This window comes from Xiphophorus maculatus, chromosome 13, assembly GCF_002775205.1.
Source record: "Xiphophorus maculatus strain JP 163 A chromosome 13, X_maculatus-5.0-male, whole genome shotgun sequence".
NCBI lineage: Eukaryota > Metazoa > Chordata > Actinopteri > Cyprinodontiformes > Poeciliidae > Xiphophorus > Xiphophorus maculatus.
In genome coordinates, this window is record NC_036455.1 from 17774014 (window position 1) to 17795764 (window position 21751).

At 41.7% G+C, this 21751-nt stretch overlaps 1 protein-coding gene across 2 annotated transcripts; it reads right to left on the reverse strand.

Annotated features, from left to right (window-relative positions):
- Nucleotides 1–153: 153 nt before the first annotated feature.
- LOC102235768 (trafficking kinesin-binding protein 1-like) lies at nt 154–18054 on the reverse strand. Of its 2 annotated transcripts, XM_014473755.2 has the most exons (18): nt 17884–18054; nt 16804–16998; nt 12813–12889; nt 11429–11545; nt 11243–11343; nt 10698–10803; nt 10537–10615; nt 10311–10441; nt 10149–10223; nt 9930–10067; nt 9783–9859; nt 8701–8949; nt 8357–8628; nt 6376–6494; nt 5577–5790; nt 4661–4766; nt 3246–3371; nt 154–1888 (listed from the first exon to the last, which is right to left on the reverse strand). In XM_014473755.2, the coding sequence occupies exons 3-18, from the start codon at nt 12885–12887 to the stop codon at nt 1324–1326; spliced, it is 2550 nt and encodes an 849-aa protein (XP_014329241.1). In that variant the 5' UTR covers nt 12888–12889; nt 16804–16998; nt 17884–18054; the 3' UTR covers nt 154–1323. The 2 variants fall into 2 exon arrangements, with proteins under 2 accessions (XP_014329241.1, XP_023201160.1); XM_023345392.1 differs by lacking the exon at nt 17884–18054 and having other exon boundaries at nt 8357–8625; nt 16804–16887.
- Between the last annotated feature and the right edge of the window lie 3697 nt (nt 18055–21751).

The following is a 21751-nucleotide window of genomic DNA, read 5'->3' on the forward strand; positions in this document are numbered from 1 at the left end:
CTTCTATGGATGCAAACTCGACTAAAAACCCCACCTGTTTAGGATTGTATTTGAAACGTAATCAATTACAAATTTATTGATGGAACTTGACTTAATGTCGTGTTTTGATTGTTGATTCTATGTTGCATTGTGTTTCTGTGTTTGATATGATGTAAAGAACGTTGAAATGCCTTGCTGCTGAAATGTGCTATACAAATAAAATTTGATTTGATTTTGATTTGATTTAACATAGACTATTTACAGAAAAGTGTTTAGTTATGTACACAGAAGAGCCACATGGTACGTGGTGTGTAACATTGATCCCACGTGTTAAACACAAAACAACAAACCTAAACACATCCGTCCAAATAAACCAGCTGATTGACAAGTAAGACATGGTAAAAATCAAGGACAGTTTTGTTTTGGACACCTCATTAGCTTTGCAGTGAATAAGTGAATCTGGATAAACTCAACATGCTGTTGTGATGATGGACTCTGGACACCCACAGTCTTTTATTGTGAAAATTGCTTGCTTCCTTCAAGTTTTCTGCAGTTGTTCTACTTTAGGTATTCATATCATCCAACAAATGTTGATTTAAACCAAATTAAATACAAAAAGCTACTTATAGCTTTTTTCAATTATTAAGGGAAGCAAGCTATCTAAACCAACCTGGCTCTGTCTGAAAGTTTAAGTCCTCCATTTTAGTTAACCATGAATTAACTAAAATAACTTACCAAATTTTTTGGAAAGCTAGGTTAAATTTCAAGCCTTTAGCGCTCAAGCTAATGAAACCTATAAACCCTGCAGTTTTCTGATGCTGTGGACATAGTTAAAACCTGAAGGAATAACTGTCTAGACTTCTGTCAGGTCGAAAAGATGCTAACTAAGAAGACTGGAAGCAAATTAACTATTTCCTGCTGAAAGCAAGAAATTTACAGGCCGCAACCTCTGACCAGAAACCCCACATCAAGAATCTGAGCGAGCCAAATACTGTATAGAGAAAAAACAAATGACAAAACGTTCCAGATGATTCCTGGAATAGAATCATAAATCAAATTTGATATCATGCAGGTCATTAAAGAGATTTTTTTTTTTTAAATTCAGGAACACAAAAGTAAAACTGCTTTTACATTGAATGGTTGAAATGTATGTATTAACTAGACTTTTATTTCTTTAAATGAATTCCCTTTATTTCAGGCATCAGCCGGCTGTTAAATTAGCGCTAGGGATAAAATTCAAGTAGAACTGCAGTGGAGATTTTTGTAGTTTACAGTTGGAACCCTGCAGGCGACCGCTCAGCAGCCGGTCCGGCTCCTGTCCTCCCTACTCAGCAACAGTGCAGACTATTCCTGGGGCCCCGGGGTCTTCATGGCCATGCTGGCGCCAACCATGGCCGGGTAACTCCTGTTCCTTCTCATTCCATCCGGCCCAAAGGGGGACCCAGACCTGCGCAGTCCCCCCAGAGGCCCCAGCAGGGGGCTGGGGCTCGCTGCCCTGCCTCCGGCCACGCCCAGCCGCTTCACCTTGTCCAACAGGTTGAGGTTGTAGACGGCCACGCTGACGTCCGTTTGGCTCTCGCAGTCCCTTGCTCTCTGCCGGCCTCTCGTCCCCGTCACCTCCTTCAGGATGGAGCGCGCCGGCTTGGACGCCAGGAAGTTGTCGTACGACGGGCTCTTGAAGTCGAAGCCTTCAGAGGTCGTGGCGGCCGAGGCGCCGGGCCTCGTCGGGGAGTTTGGAGGGGTGGCGGGTCGTAGGTGTTCGGTGTTGGATGCCCTGTTGGGGGCGATGGAGGTGCTGAACAGAACTCCTCCCGTGCCCTGGCTCTGGTGGTACATCGCCGCTGAGATCCCCCTCTCCTGCAGGAGGCGCACTAGCCCCAGGGAAGTGCTGGTGGTGCGCGTTCCATCTCTACACGGACAAGAATCAAACCACGACCAAGAAATATTGAACTTTCTGTCCTCCTTTCTTTTCTTTTTTATTCTTTATTTTAAACAAAAAATTATTAAATCAAAACAGATTAATGTGAAATACTTTGAAAAACCTTGCATCTGTTTATGTTGGTACAACCACAAACCTAAATGAATTTTATTGAGATATTTTGTTATAGTCACACAAAGTGGAAAGAAAATGTTTTTACATTTCTTTGATCCATTTATTATTTTGAAACCTAAAATCCCATTTGTACAGACAGGCTTCAATTGTTGAAATAATCGTCGGTTAATTTAGTAATCAATTAATCGTTACCGAAGGCATACACACTCAAAAAAAAGGCCATTTGCCAAAAGAACAAAACACTCAGAGTAGTAATTATGAAAAAACTATACAAAAGATAGAATAAACGTTTTAGATTTAAGACTAAATGACCAGATTTGTCTGTAAATTCATTGGTTTAGCTTCACTTGATTCAAATTCTATAAAAAAAATTCTATTGAAGACTTTTTGCCTGTAAATTATTAATTGGTAAATATACAGTATATATCAAATTAGCTGTACACTGTACTGTAAACTGTGTTGATGTCAAGTCGAGTAGAAAGGTTTGAGCTTTTCACATGCTGATGCTACACGTATTTTATTCAGCTGCAGATGCATCCAGGAGATCACTAAAGGAATGTTGTGTAAGTGCATTTCAGGCAAGAAGAAAATACTATTTTCTTGTTTTTATGGATTTGTTCTCTAACAAACTTCTGCTCTCAAAAGCTGGATTACTGCTGAATTTCAGGTGAGTTCTGGAGCAATTGCTTACACTGGATTTTACTGACGGGTATCAGAGTAAAGTGGGAGTAAATCCAAACGCGTACCATGATTAAAAGTCAAAAGCCGGTATGGCTTTCTTTCCACTTTATATTTACATACAACTTTGTGTTGCTCTGCCATTTTAGAATGTGGGGCGAAAAGGTGTAACTTAGTAAATTTAATATTTATAAAATAAATACTGGCAGCCTATTCATAAAAAAAATAACTGTGTAGTTTGGTTTCTCAAATTGATTATATAAAATTGTAATTATTTATTATTTGCATTTTACTTATTTCAGCACAAATACTATCAAATCAAAATGACTAAACATATTTTACCACACATTTCTGCACCAGGAATCGCGCCACACAAATATAATTAAATCAATAGTTTTTACTTAAAGTAGAAGTTCTTAATATCTATCCAATCATATTCACTTGAACTTTGTTGCCACAATATTTTTTCAAGTAGACCATTGTCACACTTTTCTGAGAGAAGACGCAGTTTAATTTGAAACGGTTTCAGCCTTGCCTGAGGTTGGTGGATGATTCAGAGGGCCTGAGGCTGAGCCTGCGCGGCGTGCAGGGCGTGGCGGCGGGCGTTCCCCACAGGCTGCTGCTCATCACACAGGAGGACGACGTGGAGACGGGGTTTAGACTAGCAGGAACGACAGCAACAGACCGACTTAACACCAAAAAAAATAAAAAATCAGCGACTTCACTGGCAGTTAAGAGCCAGTGCTTACAGCAAACAGTAAGCATTCACATGCATTATTGAGCAACTAAATGTTGGTTATTGATAACAGGAAGCAGACATTGGCAGGGGAATGTGCTTAAACTGCATTTAACCTGTCAGTTCAGTAAATAAAATACATCATTTGAACAAGACAAGGGAGCCATTCTGGGTCTTTATTAGAACATTACGGTCGTTCTAGCAGAACAGGAAAGCTGTGGTTAAGTTTGAAATTATTCATACCCCTGGCAGTTTTATGTGCAAACTAGAACATTTCTGAAGAAATTTAAACAGGGCCTGCAAAGTGTGCCCGTCGGTTGGAACCCAGCGTTCTGATGCTAAAAATTAGCATCAGTGCTAAAGTCAGCTACAATGTAAGCAATAACATGTGGAGCAAGATTGACTTAAAATGCTCATCTCTCAGCACCGAATTAATTGTTTATAAAAATAGAAGCTATTTTGAAATACTGCTTAGACACAAGACATTTACAGTTGGTAAATGCTCAGCAAATGTAGCCCATAGGCGTAAATTCAAGCTGTGAGAGTCTCTTCAGCCTACCGGCGTCATAATTACCACGCCTCAGCCAACCAGCACCAGATTGTCGCTCTGCTCCAGCCAATCGTCACGCAAGAGCTCCTTCAAAAGGCCAAACAACCACGGATCCACCTGCTTCAGCCACGCTTCGACCCACCTCCTCCCCGTCTCCACCCTCATCCTCCCTGGCATCTTCCAGACTCCCTCCAGGCTCCTTCCTCTCCAGGCTCCACTCCACCACCAGTGTCTTCCGGGGGAAGACTACCCTGAGCTTCGCCCTGAGCCGATCATCCAAGCTCACGGCGATTCTCAGCACCCACGTCTTCTGCCGGTGTCCGAGCGCCAAAGAACTTCGGGTCAATAAAGCTTTCTAACTGCTGCTTTTTCTCTGTGTGAGTCTCTACAGATTGAATTATAGCAAGAGTTTGTGTTATTCCCAATAAAAATTGCTCCATTGATTAATGAGATAGAAATAAATATTTTTCTTTTAAGTAAAAAAAGTAAAATTAATTTGCTCTCATTCTGTGTTATCTTTGGAGAGATGCGTATCCCATTTTCTATCAGAAACAAACTTTTTGGTTGAATGAAAATGACTTAAAACCTAAATCTGCCAGCGGTGTGAATAATTTTGATCATAACTTTATTATCCACTGTGACGTTGACATCGGACGTCTCTTACCTTGGTGTGACGCGCGTCTGTTCGTCCGTTGGATGGAGGATCCGACACGTTGTGAAGGTGTAAGTGGAGCTGGTGTGGGCCATGCTTTTTCCTGGATAGTATGCAGCTGAAAGTTGCAGAAAACACAGTTTAGAAATTCATCTTTAGCACAAGTGGCACTAGCTTGTGTTAAAGGATTATGTCAACATTCAGTTTGCGGCGTGATTCCACATGGTAGGAGAACCAAAACATGGACAGAACTCTCGCTTTTATAGGCAATATATGACTAGACACGCCGTCTAAAACTCCTGCACTAATTTCACAGTTTGTTCTTATTGTTAAACGACCATAACACTTCTACAAATATAGCTTACATTCAATAGAATGTCTGTTTTTCTAAGTAAGTCACTCTTGTATTACATTTCTATCCATTCAACAATTTGGCAAACACAATGCAGTGGCCAACTAAACCATGTTGCCAGCCATCTTTTTTTTGGGGGGGGGGGAAATGTCAAAATTTATATTCCAAAACATTATATCCCTCATACGTATCTCATCTCTGCCATGAAATGTAAATGAAGTCAGTTTGACTTCTCTTAGATTAATCCCCAAGCTACGCTATGCAAACGCTCTGCACTAATGAAGATTCACTCATCTAATGACTGAATGCTCTGAGTTAGGAATAGGCAGTTTATAGTATCATTGTTTGTGGTTCTGAATATTTTTTTAATAAGAAGTGTGTTTTATCGCGACATTGAAATAAATATGAACTGATATTTTACGGTGGAATTGTTACTTTTGCTATTTTGTCCACTCTTCCATGAGAGCCTCTGAAAATATCAACACATCTGACAAAAGGTTAGTCCTGAAATGTCCTATTTGAGAATTTGTACGTTTTTCTCTCTTTCATTCCCACGAATGCTCCGGTCATCCTCACCCAGCGCATCGGTGTTGCTAAGATGCGGAGATGGGGACGGGGAAGGCGGAGACGGCGGGCCAAGGCTGCAAGGGGGCTGCCTGAGGTTGGTGTCCCCCGTGCTGGAGACGGCAGGCACAGCCGGCGAGGCCGTAGAGGAGGAGGAGGAGGTGGGCAGATTCTGGAAGTACTGCTCTCCTGGCTCATCCTCCTCGAAACCGCCCCATGGGTACACCTGATGTAACAGAGGAGGACCCGGGTCAAATCAGAACCTGCAGCGTGTTGAGGCTGTGGGCCGCACAAAATCAGACCAGGGGCCGCAAATGGCCCCCAAACCGCAGTTTGGAAAACCTGGGTTTTATTTTTGGGTTATTACATGACATTAGAATAAATACACAGAGAATCTTGTGGCTGTAACATGAAAAAAGAGAAAACATCCAAAGGCTATAGTGTCTGTAGTGTATAATCTAGAAACCCTTCAATCAATTCACTGTGGTCTTTGGTTATTTGGGGTGGAATAATGATCCTTTCCTGACTTTCTTTCTTTCTTTTTAAAAAAAATATATATATATTTTAACCAACAATATAACAAAAATATTATGGGATGACTTCCTTGTCTTCCACATACAAACGTAGGGACAAGAAAATACAACCAGTTTTTGTAAACCAGGTAGAAAAAAGTCTATCAGTTACAAACTGATAGACTATTTTCACCTACCAGTTTATAACTACCTCCAAAGTAAATCACACACACACACACGCACACACACACACACACACACACGCACACACACACACACACACACACACACACACACACCTGTTCCAGCTCCAGCTCAAGGGGCCTGTAGCCCTTCGGCACGACGCCGGGCCTGGCGTCCAGGATCACACCGAGGTGAGGCTGAGCTAGCTGCTGCCACTGATGCAAGATGGCCGAACCTGGAGGACAGACACGAAGAAAACCGCAAAACCTTACAAACACAATCAGATGGAGGAATACTTCCGTCCTCCAAAACAAATATAATATCACTGCAGTGACAGTGATACTATAAGACAAGAAGGTCATCAGTCAACGAACTTTAATTGTTTTTTGTAAACTATCATAAAAGTCTTCTATCATAACTTCTGGCATTTGGAGTGTTATGTGCTGCCTGGTATTTAACACAATGCAAACAATACAGAGTATTAGGGTCATACAAAGAAATAATAGAAAATAAAAACATAAAATTATGTGAATAAAGTCATAGTATGAGAATTTATTCTAATAAAATATTTCTGTCATAATATCACGAGAGTAAATAATGGGATGAAAATAATATTATTACTTTATTCTCATATTATTTCTATGTCGAAATAATATAACTTAATATTAAAGTTATATTATAACTTTATTCTCTTCTAAGTTTATTCTTGTAATATGACCTTATTCTCGTAATTTTATTATTTTTATTTCCTTAGTGTTGCTAATAATACTCCGTGGTAAGATATTAGACAGTATCTAATTAAATAGTAAAAATATAGCCCATAATGTTTTTAAATGTAATTATCTGATCGTATTACTGTTTATGTATTTGTAATAATAGTAAGATCTTAGGAGAAAGTGAAAACGACATTTGCAAACAGAAAGATGGCAAACAAACAAAATAAAAAGCAGACAAATCATGAAAATGAAGTGAAATGGAAGCGAAAAGTAGCCTGAGACAATAAGTTTATTAACAAAATCACAAACAAAAGGCAAGAGTAGAAATGACAGAGCGAACATGGAGACATGAAAGAAACAACAAAACCAGAGGAAATCACTGAATTACTAAGATAAACGTTTCTAAATCATTCTAAGCTGTTTTCTTTCAAATAGGTGGAACTTGGATTTGGGCTTTGTGAAAAAGAAGGATCATTTATTAAAACTATCTGTGGTATAATTATTACACCTTGGAAAAAAAGTCTTAAATATACCATTAATGCCGATAAAGAGTGTATATAAACTTCTAACTACTGCTGTATGTGTCCAGTATGCATATGCAAAACAGTGGTCAATAATATTAAACCATAAAACATGCTTTAAGTTCAAAACGAGCGGGGTTTAAGGGTGTTGCCACACTTTTAAGTTCAATGACTTCTTTCTACCAGCAGAGGGCAGCACAGACCTCCTGCAGGCAGCGCTACGGTCTAAAACGCTGCTGTGAGCTTCTTTACAGTAAAACAATGAAACATCAGCAGTTGAGTAAAAACAGCTGAAGGATAAAATCATTTTTAATGGAAAGGTTACGGATCTGTGTGCACTTTCTATGTTTGGTTAGTTTTCTTTACAGGTCAAAATAGTTAATGAACATTAAATCACAACAGACCAGTTTGAAAAAGTGACCACATCACTTTTTCAAACTATTTAGTGGTGTGTGAAGGTGTGTGTGCGTGTGTGTGTGTCTACAGCCACCCTCTGGGCTGCGGCTCTTTATAGTAGCTGCCATATTTGTGGTGATGCATCAGAGACCAGAAGGAGTTGAAGAGCATCAGCGGCATAGGCCTCTCCTTCTTCTCCTTTGCACTCCTCCTCTTCCTGCCGCCGGCTCTATCCCTTGCCCACCTTCTTCCTCTCTCCCGCTCCACCCCTGCTATAGTCCTCCTGGCCCAGCCCCACACCCTTTCCCCCTCGAGCATTCGCCCATGCCGACCCTCGCACCTCCTTTCCGTGTCCGTCCCCCAGCCCCACTTGCTCCCTTTCTTGGTTCCGACGCCCCGGTGGCGCTCGGCTTCACAGCTCCTGCCCGCCGTGCAGCTGCTTCCGCGCTCGCTTCCCCTCTCACCTTCGAGCGGCTTGACGATCTGCAGCTTGTCGGGGAGGTACGGCCCCCGGGAGGCCCACAGGTTCAGGTTTCCAAGCGACATAATGCTGTCGGAAGGGGTCAGCACGTTGTCGTGGTCGAGGGTTCCGTGCACTCTGCCCCGTCGGCGCTCTCTCTCCTCTTCGAAGAAGCGTCTCTCGCTCAGGTTGTTTTGTCGGCGCAGAGACAGGCGGCGCAGGGCCAGGCGCAGGTCCTCTGCCCCGCTCGCCTTCTTCTCTCTGCACTCTAAGCTGCTGAAAGAGACGAAACCACTCAGGAACACAAGGACACCAGTTTAGCCTCAGCATCTTCTGGCTACCACTCACTTGTCCTGATTGCATGCTGTCTCCATGAGAATGGTCTGGGTCCGGTTGTCATAGGCGACACCGTCTCCGACGATGTCCCCGCCAAACATGGCGGAGTGAGGCGTGGAGAGGCCGCTGGACTGGGGCGACGTCCGAGTGGACAGTGATTGGTTGGAGCCTGGGATGTTGGAGTTGGTCGGAGTGAGCGAGCGCTGGCGAACGGTTTGGTTCACACTCTTCACCGTCTCAAACACTCGCTTCCGGTGGATCCTGCACACACAAGAGTCTCGCTCTGTATGCTGAAGCCTTCACATGACAACAAAAGCAAGTCGAGTTTATTTGTATAGAACATTTTAGCAACAATGAGGTTCAAAGTGCTTTACCATATAGAAATCTAATACAGTAAGCAATAAACATAATGTTATTATCAAAATCATCAAGCAAATACACATCAACTATATTGATCAATGTTCCAGTTACTAGGAATCAAAGGCAACACAAAGCAAGAAGGGATTTTTAGGGAACTCAGTGTTTTGGCATCTTTGCAGTTATCTGGACGTTTGTTCCAGATTTGTGGTGTATAGAAGCTGAATGCTGATTCTCTATGTTTGGTTCTGGTACTAAGGATGCAGAGCAGACCAGATCCAGAAGACCTGAGTACTCTTGGAGGTTGGTACAACAACAACATATAAATATTTTGACGCCGAGTCGTTCAGTAATTCATAAACCAAAAGAAATATTTTAAAGTCTATTGTCTGAGCTCCCAGGAGTCAGTGTAAGGACTTTAGAACTGGGTGATGTGCTCCATCTTCCTGATTTTAGTGAGAACACAAGCAGTGGCATTCTGAAGGCACCCATGAAGGCACTATTGCAGTAAACTAAAGATAAACGCATGGATGAGTTTCTCTAGATATTGCAGGGGCATTTCTAGGTCTTTTAAGCCTAGAAATGTTCTTCAGGTGATAGAAGGCCAACTTTGTAACTGTCTTTATACGTCTCTGAAGATTCAGGTCTGAGTCAATCACCACACCCAGTTATTGGGCCTGATCGCTACCAGCAGAGGGCAGAGAGATCATAGCGGGGAGAGCCCAAATCATACGTACTTCTGCTCTTCACACTCAGGATCGTCCAGACTCAACTCCTTCCTCATCGTTCCTTCGATCTCCGCCGCCAGAGAATCCTGAAAGACGGAGACTCTTTAAGCGACAGATTCTCCGGTCGTCCGCCAATCTGCAAACGATGCCCCTCACCATTGGGTAGAGTCCCAGCGGGTGGTAGCGTCGGGGAGTTCCTGCAGGGTAGTTCCTGTTCCTCAGGTTCTTAAGCTCCTCCTGGGCTTCATGCAGCATCTCGATACACTCCGAGTATTTCTCCTGCAGCTCCTGCAGCTGTTGGTTGCAGTTCTCACAATCAATTTTTGCAAGCTCTCTACAATAACTAAATTATGACTGCAAAAACCTGAAAGTTACCTCTGCTGTAAGCTGCCTCTGAGCGTCCTTTGCTGCCACTAGGTGCTGAGATAGCTCCTCATTTTCAACAGCCAGCTGCACGAACAGTTACAGCGTTGACTTGGCTCCACAGGAGTACAGTATTTAGAAAAGTAGTTTTAAACTTGAAACATGTCTGCTCACAGATTTAGCCTTCTTTTGGAGATCCACTATCTGAGAGAGGAGGTGCGTGATCTCCTCCTGCTGACGGGAGGCATCCTCGGTTTTCCGAGCCAACTCCTCGGCGATAGCAGAGATCTGCAGACTGGACAGCCCTGGTAGGATACGTTGTTAGAGAGAAAGATTTGTGCACAGAGTTGCAGAGCGGCAGTAACGTGAAAGTGTTACGGGGAGGAGACACAAAACTTACGGAGCTCTTTGACACAGTCACTGACAAGCTGCTGCTCCTTTTCTTCATACGTCTCCGTCTCTGACTTAAGATGGCTGGCCTGCGCAGAATCAGTGACCAGAGAAAGGTTTAGTAGCATATGTTGCATGGACGTTGTGCAACTAGTGGGCCGTATGCTGCACCTCTGAGCGGAGTGACAAGTTCTCCTCTTCCAGCTCTTTGAGTTTCCTCTGGAGCGTGTCACTAAGAAAGACTCCCGAAGCTGTTTCTGCTTTACTCTTCTTGCCCCTTTTGGAGAACGAAACAAGTAGACTGATTAATTCATAGGCAATATCCCTCGTTTCTCCTTCTCTTTCTACTTATACCTCTTTAAAACCCTTCTTTTCCCACTCATCCTCCTGAAAACTTGTTTCACTGTCTGTATTCTTCTCTTTATATTTGTTCCTCTTTACAGACACTTCTTTATCACACTCATCCCTCCTTCTGTCATCCTTCATTCCAACCTTCATTCATCCCTTTTGACAATCCTTCTTCATCCCACTCATCCCCTAAAGACCTTTTTCATCATCTGCAATTCTTCTCTTTACATTTGTTCCCCTTTAGAACTCTTCCATATCCCACTCATCCCTCCTTAATCATCCTTCATTCTTAGTTGTTCATCTTTACAATAAATAGGGTCTAAATTCCTACTGCAGTTAAAAAGGGAAAGCAAATCGTTGATGCTGACGTGGGGGAAGCGGCGGACTCGTCCTCACACTCCTCCACTGCGTTGGTGTAAAACTGAAGCAGCTCGTCCTTCAGGTTGAGCTCATGGTGAAGCTGGGCCACCTGGAGGAGGGAAAATGTTCTTCGGACCGCTTGGCTCAACCCCATTACAGCTGATAAAGACCAGAGTGAGTTTTTAATACAGGACCTCCTCAGTGATCTGCCCCACTTGCTCCTCCAGGTAGTCATTCTGTTCAGTCAGAGTCCGGTTCTTCTTGAGAAGAGACTGGCCGATCTTTGCAGCCAGTTCCAGGTCTCTCTCTTTCTGTTAGATGGAGGGTAAAGGATTTCATAGTTTAAGTCATTAAGTATATAAGCGATACACGATACGTCTGCGCTAAGATCGGGTATCGGCCGATGTTAGTAATTTTTTAACATATCGGTATTGGTCCGAAAAAAAAAAAAAAACTGGGCCGATATTAGCGATCAATATTTATTTCCATATTGTTGCTGTTTGTTTCTGAAGAGTAATAGAGGAGGTTGGTCGTATTGTATTTGTTTGGTCATGTGACAGTGATAGTGATGCAGCAAAGGATTATGGGGAGTTTCACTGAGGAAGAAAAGCAGTGGAGAAGTCAGTTTTTTTCTAGGTGTTGAAAGGGAAATATACATAACATCGGTAAATATCGGTTATCGGTCACAAAGGAAATATTAATGTTGGCCCAGATTTTCATATCAATGGATCCCTAAAATATGTCAATTCACAGAATGAAAAGACAAACACATATTTCTCACTGTCTGAAATGATATCAGGCTAAATATGTTCCTTCATAAACTTTTCAGGTTTATGAAAAGTTTTTTTTTCCTTCCAACAAATTGGGAAATATCGATAATGTAGGTAAGACTGTGATGCTTTTGAGCAATTTTGAAAAATCAAGTTCATAATGTCAAGGATTTGAAGGTTTTTATAGCTTACTCCACAACATTTGTGTGGCATCATGGGAAAGTAAAATGGAAAATGGAAATATCCTTAGATACAATTTCCAGATCAGTTAATGTGCCATTCATCTGTTTAAACAATTAAACAATGGTATTTTACAACATATATAAAGGCGTAAAACATTTCTATGCTTCAGAAACATACCGAAATGCTAAAGAAAAGAAGCATAAATTTCAGAATTTTGAAAAATCATTATTATTGACCAAAAAGAAACAATTGTGGCAATCCAAACCAATCTGAAATAGGAAAAGAATAACCAGATTTAATGTCCTATTACAACATATTACGGACATTGTGGATAAAAAAGGAGTAAATTTCTGCCAAAAAACACCAGTTTCTTTGTTTTTAGAAAAAACAAAGCAATTTCAGAGTTTCAAAGGTCAAAATTTTTCTACTTTTTAAAATCAGAAATGTTCAAGTTTCCTTCTAGTACATTTCTTTAGATTAATGTAAGAATTTCAGAGTTTTTTGGCAGAAATTTACTCTTCCTTTTTGAGAAACAAAGTTATTTTAATACAGCCTGCAGCTCTAACCTTAACTATCAGTGCAACTATGACTCAACCGAGAAGAAGGAAAAAATCTGCTGCATTACCTCCTCCAACAGACGTGTGACAGCATCGATATCATTGTAGGTCTTTGTCATTTGGCCCACTCTGTCTGCGCACATCACTGTGGAGACACAAAACAGTGTGAAAATAACCGCGAACGCAACCGGATGAAAAGGAGCAGGAAGAAGGAGAAAGAAAATGAAACAATCTGCTAACTTCAGGAACATCTCCTCTGACCGCCTACAGTAAGCCAGGCTATGTGACAGGTTGCTCATACGCAGCCTGCTTTACGTAACGCACAAACGCACGAAGGCTGTGACTGATGCGTCATCTATAGGCTACAGCAGCTCCATCAGCTGTTTTATGGACAGGAATCAAAGCTAAAGTGGAGGGAGCTGTTTTCCATGGTGCACACTGCTGGCTGCGCTGCCCTGGGGGCGTCTCTCATCTTATCGACTCCAGAGCCGAGATCAATAACATGCTGAACAGAGATATTGAATGCATTGTGGTAAGCCTCTGTAATACCGTCAGTATTAAATCTAGTTCATTAAAGCAGGTCTAGAAAGTTACAAAAAAATTTTTTTAAAGAAATTAAAAATAGGATACAAGGTTTTAAATGAATTCCTTATAGGGGTGGGCATTTATCGTATCGTTTATCATTTATCGCGATAAATTTCCTTTCACAATAAGAATTTAGATTTATTGTGACTCGTGTCCTAAAGAAGCGCACTACGAATGGGAATGTTTTTCAAGAGCAGTATTTGTGTTTGTGGGGCTGGAATTGCCGTGGCACACAGTCACGGCCATACAATTACCTAAACAAAAACGTAAGAAATATTTTTTATCATCACTGTTATCGCAATCACAACAGTACAGCAAAATATCATGATAATATTTCAAATCCATATCCCCTAATTCCATGAGTAGTTTTGCTTAAATGAGCCAATGACCTTAAGAAAACCAAGGGTCACAATAGACTTTCGATGGATCTGGATGTCATAAACCATAAGATCCGTTTTACTCTTGCAAGTAAAATTCACACACAAAACTGGGAATATTATTATAAAAATACACTTTACCTTCCTTTTCCTCCTTACAGTACCAGCCCTTCATTCCACATTCATCCCTAGCTAGTCCCTCTAGCCGGTTCTTGCTATCCAAGTCTTCCATTTGTTTCGCGGTGATCGATGGTGCCGTGACAACTGAGGGTCCAAATCCCATACACTTTCTACGTCTCTCTCAGCCCCAGTGCTCGGAAGCGGCTGTGGTTTCAGAAACCCGATTAACCTCCGCCCACATGCGTGAGAGCGAACGTGAGGGAGGCGGAGAGATGGCAGAATACAGTCTACTGGGGTCACACAGAGTTAGGCTGTGCTGTGGTGATTAGATGATTGTTTTTAAAGGTTTTATTGGGTCCAGTGGCCTTTGTTTGAAAGTAGTCAGACAGGAAAGTGGATCTACAGGTGTTTGTGTTTTGCTCATTCTCTTGTTGTTTTGCTTATGTTGTATAGGCCTAGTCATATTCAGTTCATTTCTCTGTCTTCATTGTAGTTGAAAAGGTGTTGCCATGTACTGTATGTGAATTCCTTCTTGTTTAGTTTCTTAGTTTATTTCTATGTTTTGTTTCTTGTACGTTTGAATTGATCTATCTTAAGATTCCTGTCAGGCATTTTCCCTCTTGGTTTTTAGATGTTAGGTTACACAACACGCCTTAATGCTCCAATTCGATTTTTCTCTGCTGAAATCCGATTTTTTTTTGTCGCGTGGTCGTTCGTACTATGAATTGAACCCAACCGCAATGAGACTTCTTTGAGCAGAAGAAGAACGTAGATGTCACACAGCAGCGCAAAGGCTTTGGAAGTAATAGTGGATGGATGGATGTTAATGATGGATTTTAAAATTATTCAGCAACGAGAGCCGACATGTCGTCACAAGATTACAACAAAACAAAGGAAGCTAATAAAAAGAAAGTACAACTAAAGGCAGTGGCCTTTAGTAGAGCATTGACTTCTACGGAGTCGTTTGGATGCGTACTCAGAGCTAAGAGTGGTGGGATTATAATGTGATGCACTTCAGTGACACAGACTTCTTTCATAATCATAACTTTCAGCCATTGTTTAAGTCCGGATTCACCATTTGGCTTTTCCGGTGAAGAATTACGACGCGTCTCACATCAGCAACATGAATGTCGGATAAAATACGTCATGACTGCAGACGCCCAGATGCATATTCAATTTACTCCCACAAACAGAAGTGGCAAAAACTGGATTTTTTTTGGAGGGTGAATTAGGAATTAGGCCGTTCAGACTCGTGAAAACTTGGTTTATAAGTCATATATGGGCAAAAAAAAGGGATTTGGGTCACATTTGCCTGCTGTGTGAACGTTGTCTTACTTCTTACTTTACTTCAGCTCTCTCTGTGCTTATTAGTCGTCTGTCTCCCTCCTTCAGTATTTAACTCCCCGTTTTTCATTTTTGGTAACTGATTTCTTCTGTTCACTACTTGCGGTTTCCCCTGCAAGTTCATCTTATTTTATTAAAGTAATCTGCTCAGCCATAGTTTTTGGGGTTTTTTCTCTGTATTTAAGTCCTTAGTAACTGTCAAACATGACAGTTAGAGGCAGAGGAGCAGCTACATGCTCACTTCTGATTTCAAAACTTGGTTTCTTTTCCATGAAGGAAAACAAATGCTAATAATTATTAGGGAGTTCAAAACGACATTAAATATTCTCAGAATGTGTCAGGAGAAATCTCTCTTGATGAAGGGGTCATACTGAATTGGTTCAGGCCCTCAGGCAGCTGCTGGAAACAGATACCACTACATATTGGAAATCTGTGCCACATTACTGTCTGTTTTACATTCCGTTAAACGTAAAGATTGTTCCTGGAAACATTCCCTGTTAGAAGTCATAGATGCTCTGTAACAGGGGGAGAACAGAGATCCAGATTTTTAGCGGTGTTGCTTCAACATCAGAATTTTTAAAGAAACAAGTGTATTTTTTATTTATATATATTTCAACATTATTTTTGTTTATTTCCTAGATGTTCTTCTTTTTCAGTTTAAATGAAGTGGCATATTTTATAAAACTGTAGATAGAGATGGTCATTGGACGATGCTGGTATTGGTACAGATCAGAGGTCTGCAACCTGCAGTAAACATAAAGTTATAAAGATTTTTTTTTATTTTTTTGAATGGTATTAAATTTGAATCTCCACTACAGAATGACACTAAAATGATTTGCAGTCATTTTCTTTCGGTTATATTGAAAACTGTTTTTTGTTTGTTCGTTTTCCTAAGTTTTTTATAAGTCTCAACATCCCAAAGAAGAAACTGTAAAACGTTTATTTTAAAGTCTAAATAGTGTAATAAAATAGCAGTTACATTGACAAAAGTGACAATAAGAACTGTTTCTTACATATTTGTTAGGTAACTGAATGGCTGTGACTGGGTGCCACAGCAATAACAGTCCCACAAACACAAATTCTGCTCCTGAAAAACATTCCCATTTGTACTGCACTTCTCTAGGACACGAGTCACATCAAGAAGTATGATTTTTATTACTAAACTGCACCTGTAACTGTATTTCTGAATTAATTGGTATTTATTGATGCATTCATTGAAAAAACAGTGCAGAAAATAGTAAAATCATCACCTGACAGTTTGGGGACTTTTTAAAGAACACTAGTTGGATTTTATTGTGATCTGGAAAGATCCAAAGAAATTCATCAAAAGTAAAGGAATTTATCACAATAAATGATAAACGATACAATAAGACAGCCTCTTATTTAGCTGTCTTTTCTTTAGCATCTGTATCAGCTGCAAGTACAATCGTTGTCATCTTTACTGGGAGCTGCCAGAAAGAAGGGCTTTGTCTTGAGTTTAAAAATTGTAATTTTCCACAATCCCGACAGACGCTCTACGCCCAGTTCTACTATTTACATCATTTCTCCCGTTCAAGGATATTGTGTCATCAGCCCACCTCTGTAAAACTGCGTCCATGCAGCATGACCTCGGCACACGCTCAGTGAGACTTACAGAAGTATTTGAGTGTCTCTTCGATCTGCTCGGTGGTCAGGTCGAGCCTGGCGTCCGGCGCCACCAGGGGCGTGTGGAGCCAGTCATCGTTGTCGTAGCCGTAGACGGTGTTGGCCCGCAGCCGGTAGACCGGCAGCTGCTCCTCCAGAAGGCTGATGATCTCGAACTCTGGCAGGTCGGTGCTGTTGCAGACATCTGAGCGACACCAAAATCACAAACCAGATTGCTTTGAATTTCTTTTTCTCATCATAAAAAAATAAAAGCCATCATTACAGAACTGAATGTTCTCAGTAAATCAAACAATCAGTAAATCTCTTATGATATAATAATATAACATGTCATGCTAACTAATATATTGTCCCAATAATTATTGCGATACACTAATATTGCTGTTTTGAGACCATTTTGAAGTGATATGTTGATAATGGCATAACAATGCAATTTCGCTCTCTCAGAATCCAATAATCAAAATCACTTACAATCAAAACCATTCATAAAATGTATCATGACATCTCTGTAAACAAAATTACCTTTCAAAGAAATATTAAAGGAAATTACTGAGCTCATTTTAACTTAGCATCTAATCAAATGACCAGTTGATTAATTACTTATTTTGACAGGCTTATTAGTGACTGGTTAGAATCCGTATCATGTTATTACAAACTTTTAACGCATACCAACTTATATTAAAATGGTAAAACATCAGCTCTGACACAACTGGAAACGCTACAACCCAGCGAACTTAATACACCAGCTCAATTCACCGGTGTTATTCTAAACTCTCAAATTCAAAAATATTTTATTAATCCCAAAGGGAAATTAATGTTGTATTTCTGAATATAATTTGAGAGCTTAGAATAATACCAGTGGATTGAGCTTCTATATTAAGTTCAATACATAAAAAACAGATTAAAACCATTACAGTTTCGAGTTAATATTGTATCGCCCAACACATAATGTCGGTTATCGTATTGAAAGTGAAACGTTGTATCGGGACACTTCCAGCGCTGACACGATAATCTTTAAACAGCCCATTTTCACCTCGTGTCAGCCTCATGGCCGAGGCGTCACTAAATTCACCTGTGATGGTTTCAGCGTCCCTGCAGGAAGGAGGCGCGGGACCAGCGTCAAGCGGGCTGCACTCGCCCACGCTCACATACTGCTCTTCGTGAGCGAGACGCTCGACGGGCTCCGGGTCCGGATCGGGATCCAGGTCTGGGGCCGGGGTCAGCGGCGCGGCTGCCGGGGAGGCCAGCTTGGCTCAGAGCTGTGGAGGAGCAGGGGCCATGAGCCACTGGAGCCGGAGCCCCACGGGGGTCAGCTGCTCCACCTCAGAGGCCGGAGACAAGGGTGACGAGAGGGGAAGATTTCTGCCAGGGGACGAGCACAAGCAGAGACGTTAAGAGAGCTATTTAATGTAACTCAAAAGTCCACACTCATCCTTGTTTTCACTTGACAGAGTCTTTAATTTAAAGAAGTCTGCTGAGTCGGCAGTAGACCTCCTGCCAGCGTGACGCATCAGCAGCTCTCTGCAGACATCGATTTTTAACGGTTGGGAAACAAACATGGCGGCCAGAGGGAGTTCCGGAGGACCAACACCTTGAAAAAATATTCATACCCTGTGGACTTTCCCACGTTTTGTCATGTTATAACCAAACACACCAACGGATTTAACTGGATTTTTATTCAAATTTCAACACACAAAAAAAAACTAAAATACTTTATTAATCTATTTATGTAATGGAACACAACAATTAGACATGTTGTTCACATCCCTGGCAAGTGACACTCAGGCTACTGAGCAACATAAGCTTACACTCTGATCAGATGAGACCAAAAACTGTTGGGTTTTTTTTTTTTTGCCTACAAGCAAAACTTTTGTGGTGGAAAACCGGAAAACTAAAACTGCATAGCAACCTCTGTACACCATTTCTTTGGTGAAACATGGTGGTAGATGCATCATACTGTGGGAAGGAGCAACAGAAAGGTAACGACGCTAGAAATCTGAGCAGACATGCAATGCAGGGGTTGAGATCAAAGGATGGCCATGACCTAAATCCAATGGAGAATCTGTGGCAGAACATGAAAATTGATTTCCGCTAATATGCTCCGTCCGATCCGACTGAGCTTGAGCTAGTTTATAAAGAACTGGTCAAAATGTGAGCCTCTAAATTTGCCAATTATTGGATGAAGTGAGCTGCAAGATTCTGCAGTGTACTAAATCTATGCAGCTGCAGAAAATGAGTCTAGGATACATTTAAAGGATTTTAAATAGCAATGAAGCTACCTCTGACCTTGCAGTCACCCAGGAAGCCTCACACATCCACAGGGATATCAGTTTCAGTGACCTTGCAGCTCCGACTGAGTTCTGCAGGAATCACCATGGCTGCAGAAGTAAACACACCGCGGGCTGAAATCGTGACATCACTGCTGTGACAGATCAAACATCAAGCCCGCAAGCTTCAAAACCAGAGGCTAATTTAAGCATCTGTTTACGTGTATGGGTTCTGGCACACCTCGTTGAGCGTGGGGGGGGGGGGGGGGGGGGGGGGGGGGGGGGGCAAGGGGGGTATTTTGTGCAGTAGAACAATAGAAACAAAGGTTGAGTTCATGTGTTTTGTAATGCTTAGCTCTGTTTTAGGTACAGCTTTCCTCGTGCAGCACTCTGTAGACTCAGCTTAACATCTCTGTTGTGTTTTCAAAATTATATTTCTATATTTGTTGAAATTTGTTGGGGGGGTTAAGCCCACACCATGCAAGTACAAAACTAAGTACCAAAAACAATGCTTGCTAATAAAATACAAAACACTTACAATGACATTAGCCCTCTAGTTCAGTGGTCCCCAACCCCAAGAAATAATTAAATATTTCCGTTTTATGTATTATTTGAGTCTGGAGGATCTTTTATTTTGAAAATCCTTTAGTCGGATTCTCTCGGTTACGTCTTGCGCCAACATTGAGCCACAAGCAGCAAAATGAGTCAGAAACAGATCAGATTCTACGGAAAGTTTCTTTATGAAGGGAAAAGGCCCAGAGAAGAGACAGGAGAATGGATTTATCCCGGTAGGTGATTCCCACAGTCCAAACTCTGCATGATATGGTGACCGGATGTTAATGAGACAATGAGACCAGGCACCCTGTGCATAAGCAAGGCTTCTGGTGTCATTGTCTCTCTTCACTCCCAGATGGACCGTCTGGTTGCAGAGAAACAAGCTCAGGGCTCCTATTAGTTGTTATCGTGAGTTAAAATTTTCATGAAAGTAAAATGTTCGTTTTTGTGGCGCATCGGTATCTTATTTTGAAGGGATATGTAAACGTTACCATAGAGACCAGAGCCAGAGAGCGTTATGGCAGTGGTCAAGACGAGATGAGTAAAGCTTGTGAGTCTTAAGTCTGGTTCACACAGCAGGATTTAAGGATTGTCCGCCGATTTTCCAAACCTCTGTGACCACAGAACCGATCAAAGTCCAACAGGTTCGGTTGGTTCGGCAGGAACAACACACCACAGAACCGATTCCACTCACGAACATCCCAGAAGAAAATCCAGTAAAACCCCCAACAGACCAAACATGAATTTAGAATAATCAAACACGGAATGACGATGTAGAAGCAGCAGTGATAGTTTGTGGCTCGAGCCACAAAGCGATAAAAGACGTAAAAAGAAAAGGCGTTTGATAAAAGATGGCGGAGCAGCCGCTCTATTTGCTGCACTATGATTGGGAGGTGAGTTATGTTTGTTCGTAGTTAACATTTTTAACTGAATAAACATAACCACATATAATAAACATATATAAAAAGGACCTTTACATATAGTAATAAACATTTCCACATATCACCTCCGATGTCGACCGGACTCTCAGTTGCCATGTCAACTGTTTGGGATTCCCCTCCGTTCTTACGTCACCGCGCTTTCTGATTGGCTACCTGTCACATTCAACAGGCTGCGTTCTCGCTCCCAGTCAGTAAAAACCCCACAGGCTGAGATAATCGGGCCAAGACAATATGTTGAATATGCCAGATTTTAGATCGGCCATATTCAACACACCACCACGTAACACAGCACACACTGCAGGACGCTGTAAGAGTGTCGTAAAGGGAAAATCGGGGCAAAAAAAAAAACAACAAAACTAAACCCCAAAAGGCTTTAGCGGGAACACCAACATGAAGAAGCATTATCTGACGGCCCCCTCACCCCGGGCCGCAGCAAAATTGCCAAGTCTTGACCGGTCCGCTGTAATAAAAAGGTTGGGGACCCCTGACCTATAATGTACAATCACTTCAGAAGTAACAACAAACTTCTTAAAAACAACCAGCTTGTTTTATTACAACAAGCTGATATTAGCTTTTTTTTTTAAGTTATAAGCTACGACAACGGCGATGTAAGATGTATGATGCATAAATATTTGAGTATGGATGCTAATGTTAGCCTAGCTGTTGTGATTGGTTAATACGGACCCCTAGCTTGCTGACATTGGCCTTTTTCAAACCCTGTTGGTGTTAAAACAACCCAAACCAGGATTTATTATCAAAAATAATCTAAATTAAGTTGTCGGTAGAAATGACAGTATGACACGAGTCATGTAGTTTAAGCTGCCTCTGCAGTCGGTGTGGTTAGTGCCAGCAGGGCTCACAGAAACTATGTTGTTTGAATGCCGTCTGAGGGGCGTGGCTTCACCTCCATCAGCAGGTCGCGTCATGGGTGAAAATCCTCGTTGTTCATGTGGAAATCATGTGTCCTCTCTCTCTCACACACACACACACACAGCGGCACGACGAACGCGACCAGCTGACCTTATGGTGGATGACATTGGCAATAACGTGAGCTGCTCTCTACTTACTCTCACGATGAAAGGATCCGGGTGTCCCGTCTCAGTGAGACATCCAAGAGGGGGAACTACAGGCAGCCAGGCGGGCCGGGAGGATGATGATGATGATGATGCTGGGGTAA

What these genes read in the sequence shown, in the direction of transcription:
- LOC102235768 (XM_014473755.2), bottom strand. Translation starts at nt 12,887, where the DNA reads ATGTGCGCAGACAGAGTGGGCCAAATGACAAAGACCTACAATGATATC. An exon ending in CGCTGGGACTCTACCCAATG is followed by an intron (nt 9,860 to 9,929) that starts GTGAGGGGCATC and finishes TCCGTCTTTCAG; the next exon opens with GATTCTCTGGCGGCGGAGAT. An exon ending in TAGCAACACCGATGCGCTGG is followed by an intron (nt 4,767 to 5,576) that starts GTGAGGATGACC and finishes TGCAACTTTCAG; the next exon opens with CTGCATACTATCCAGGAAAA.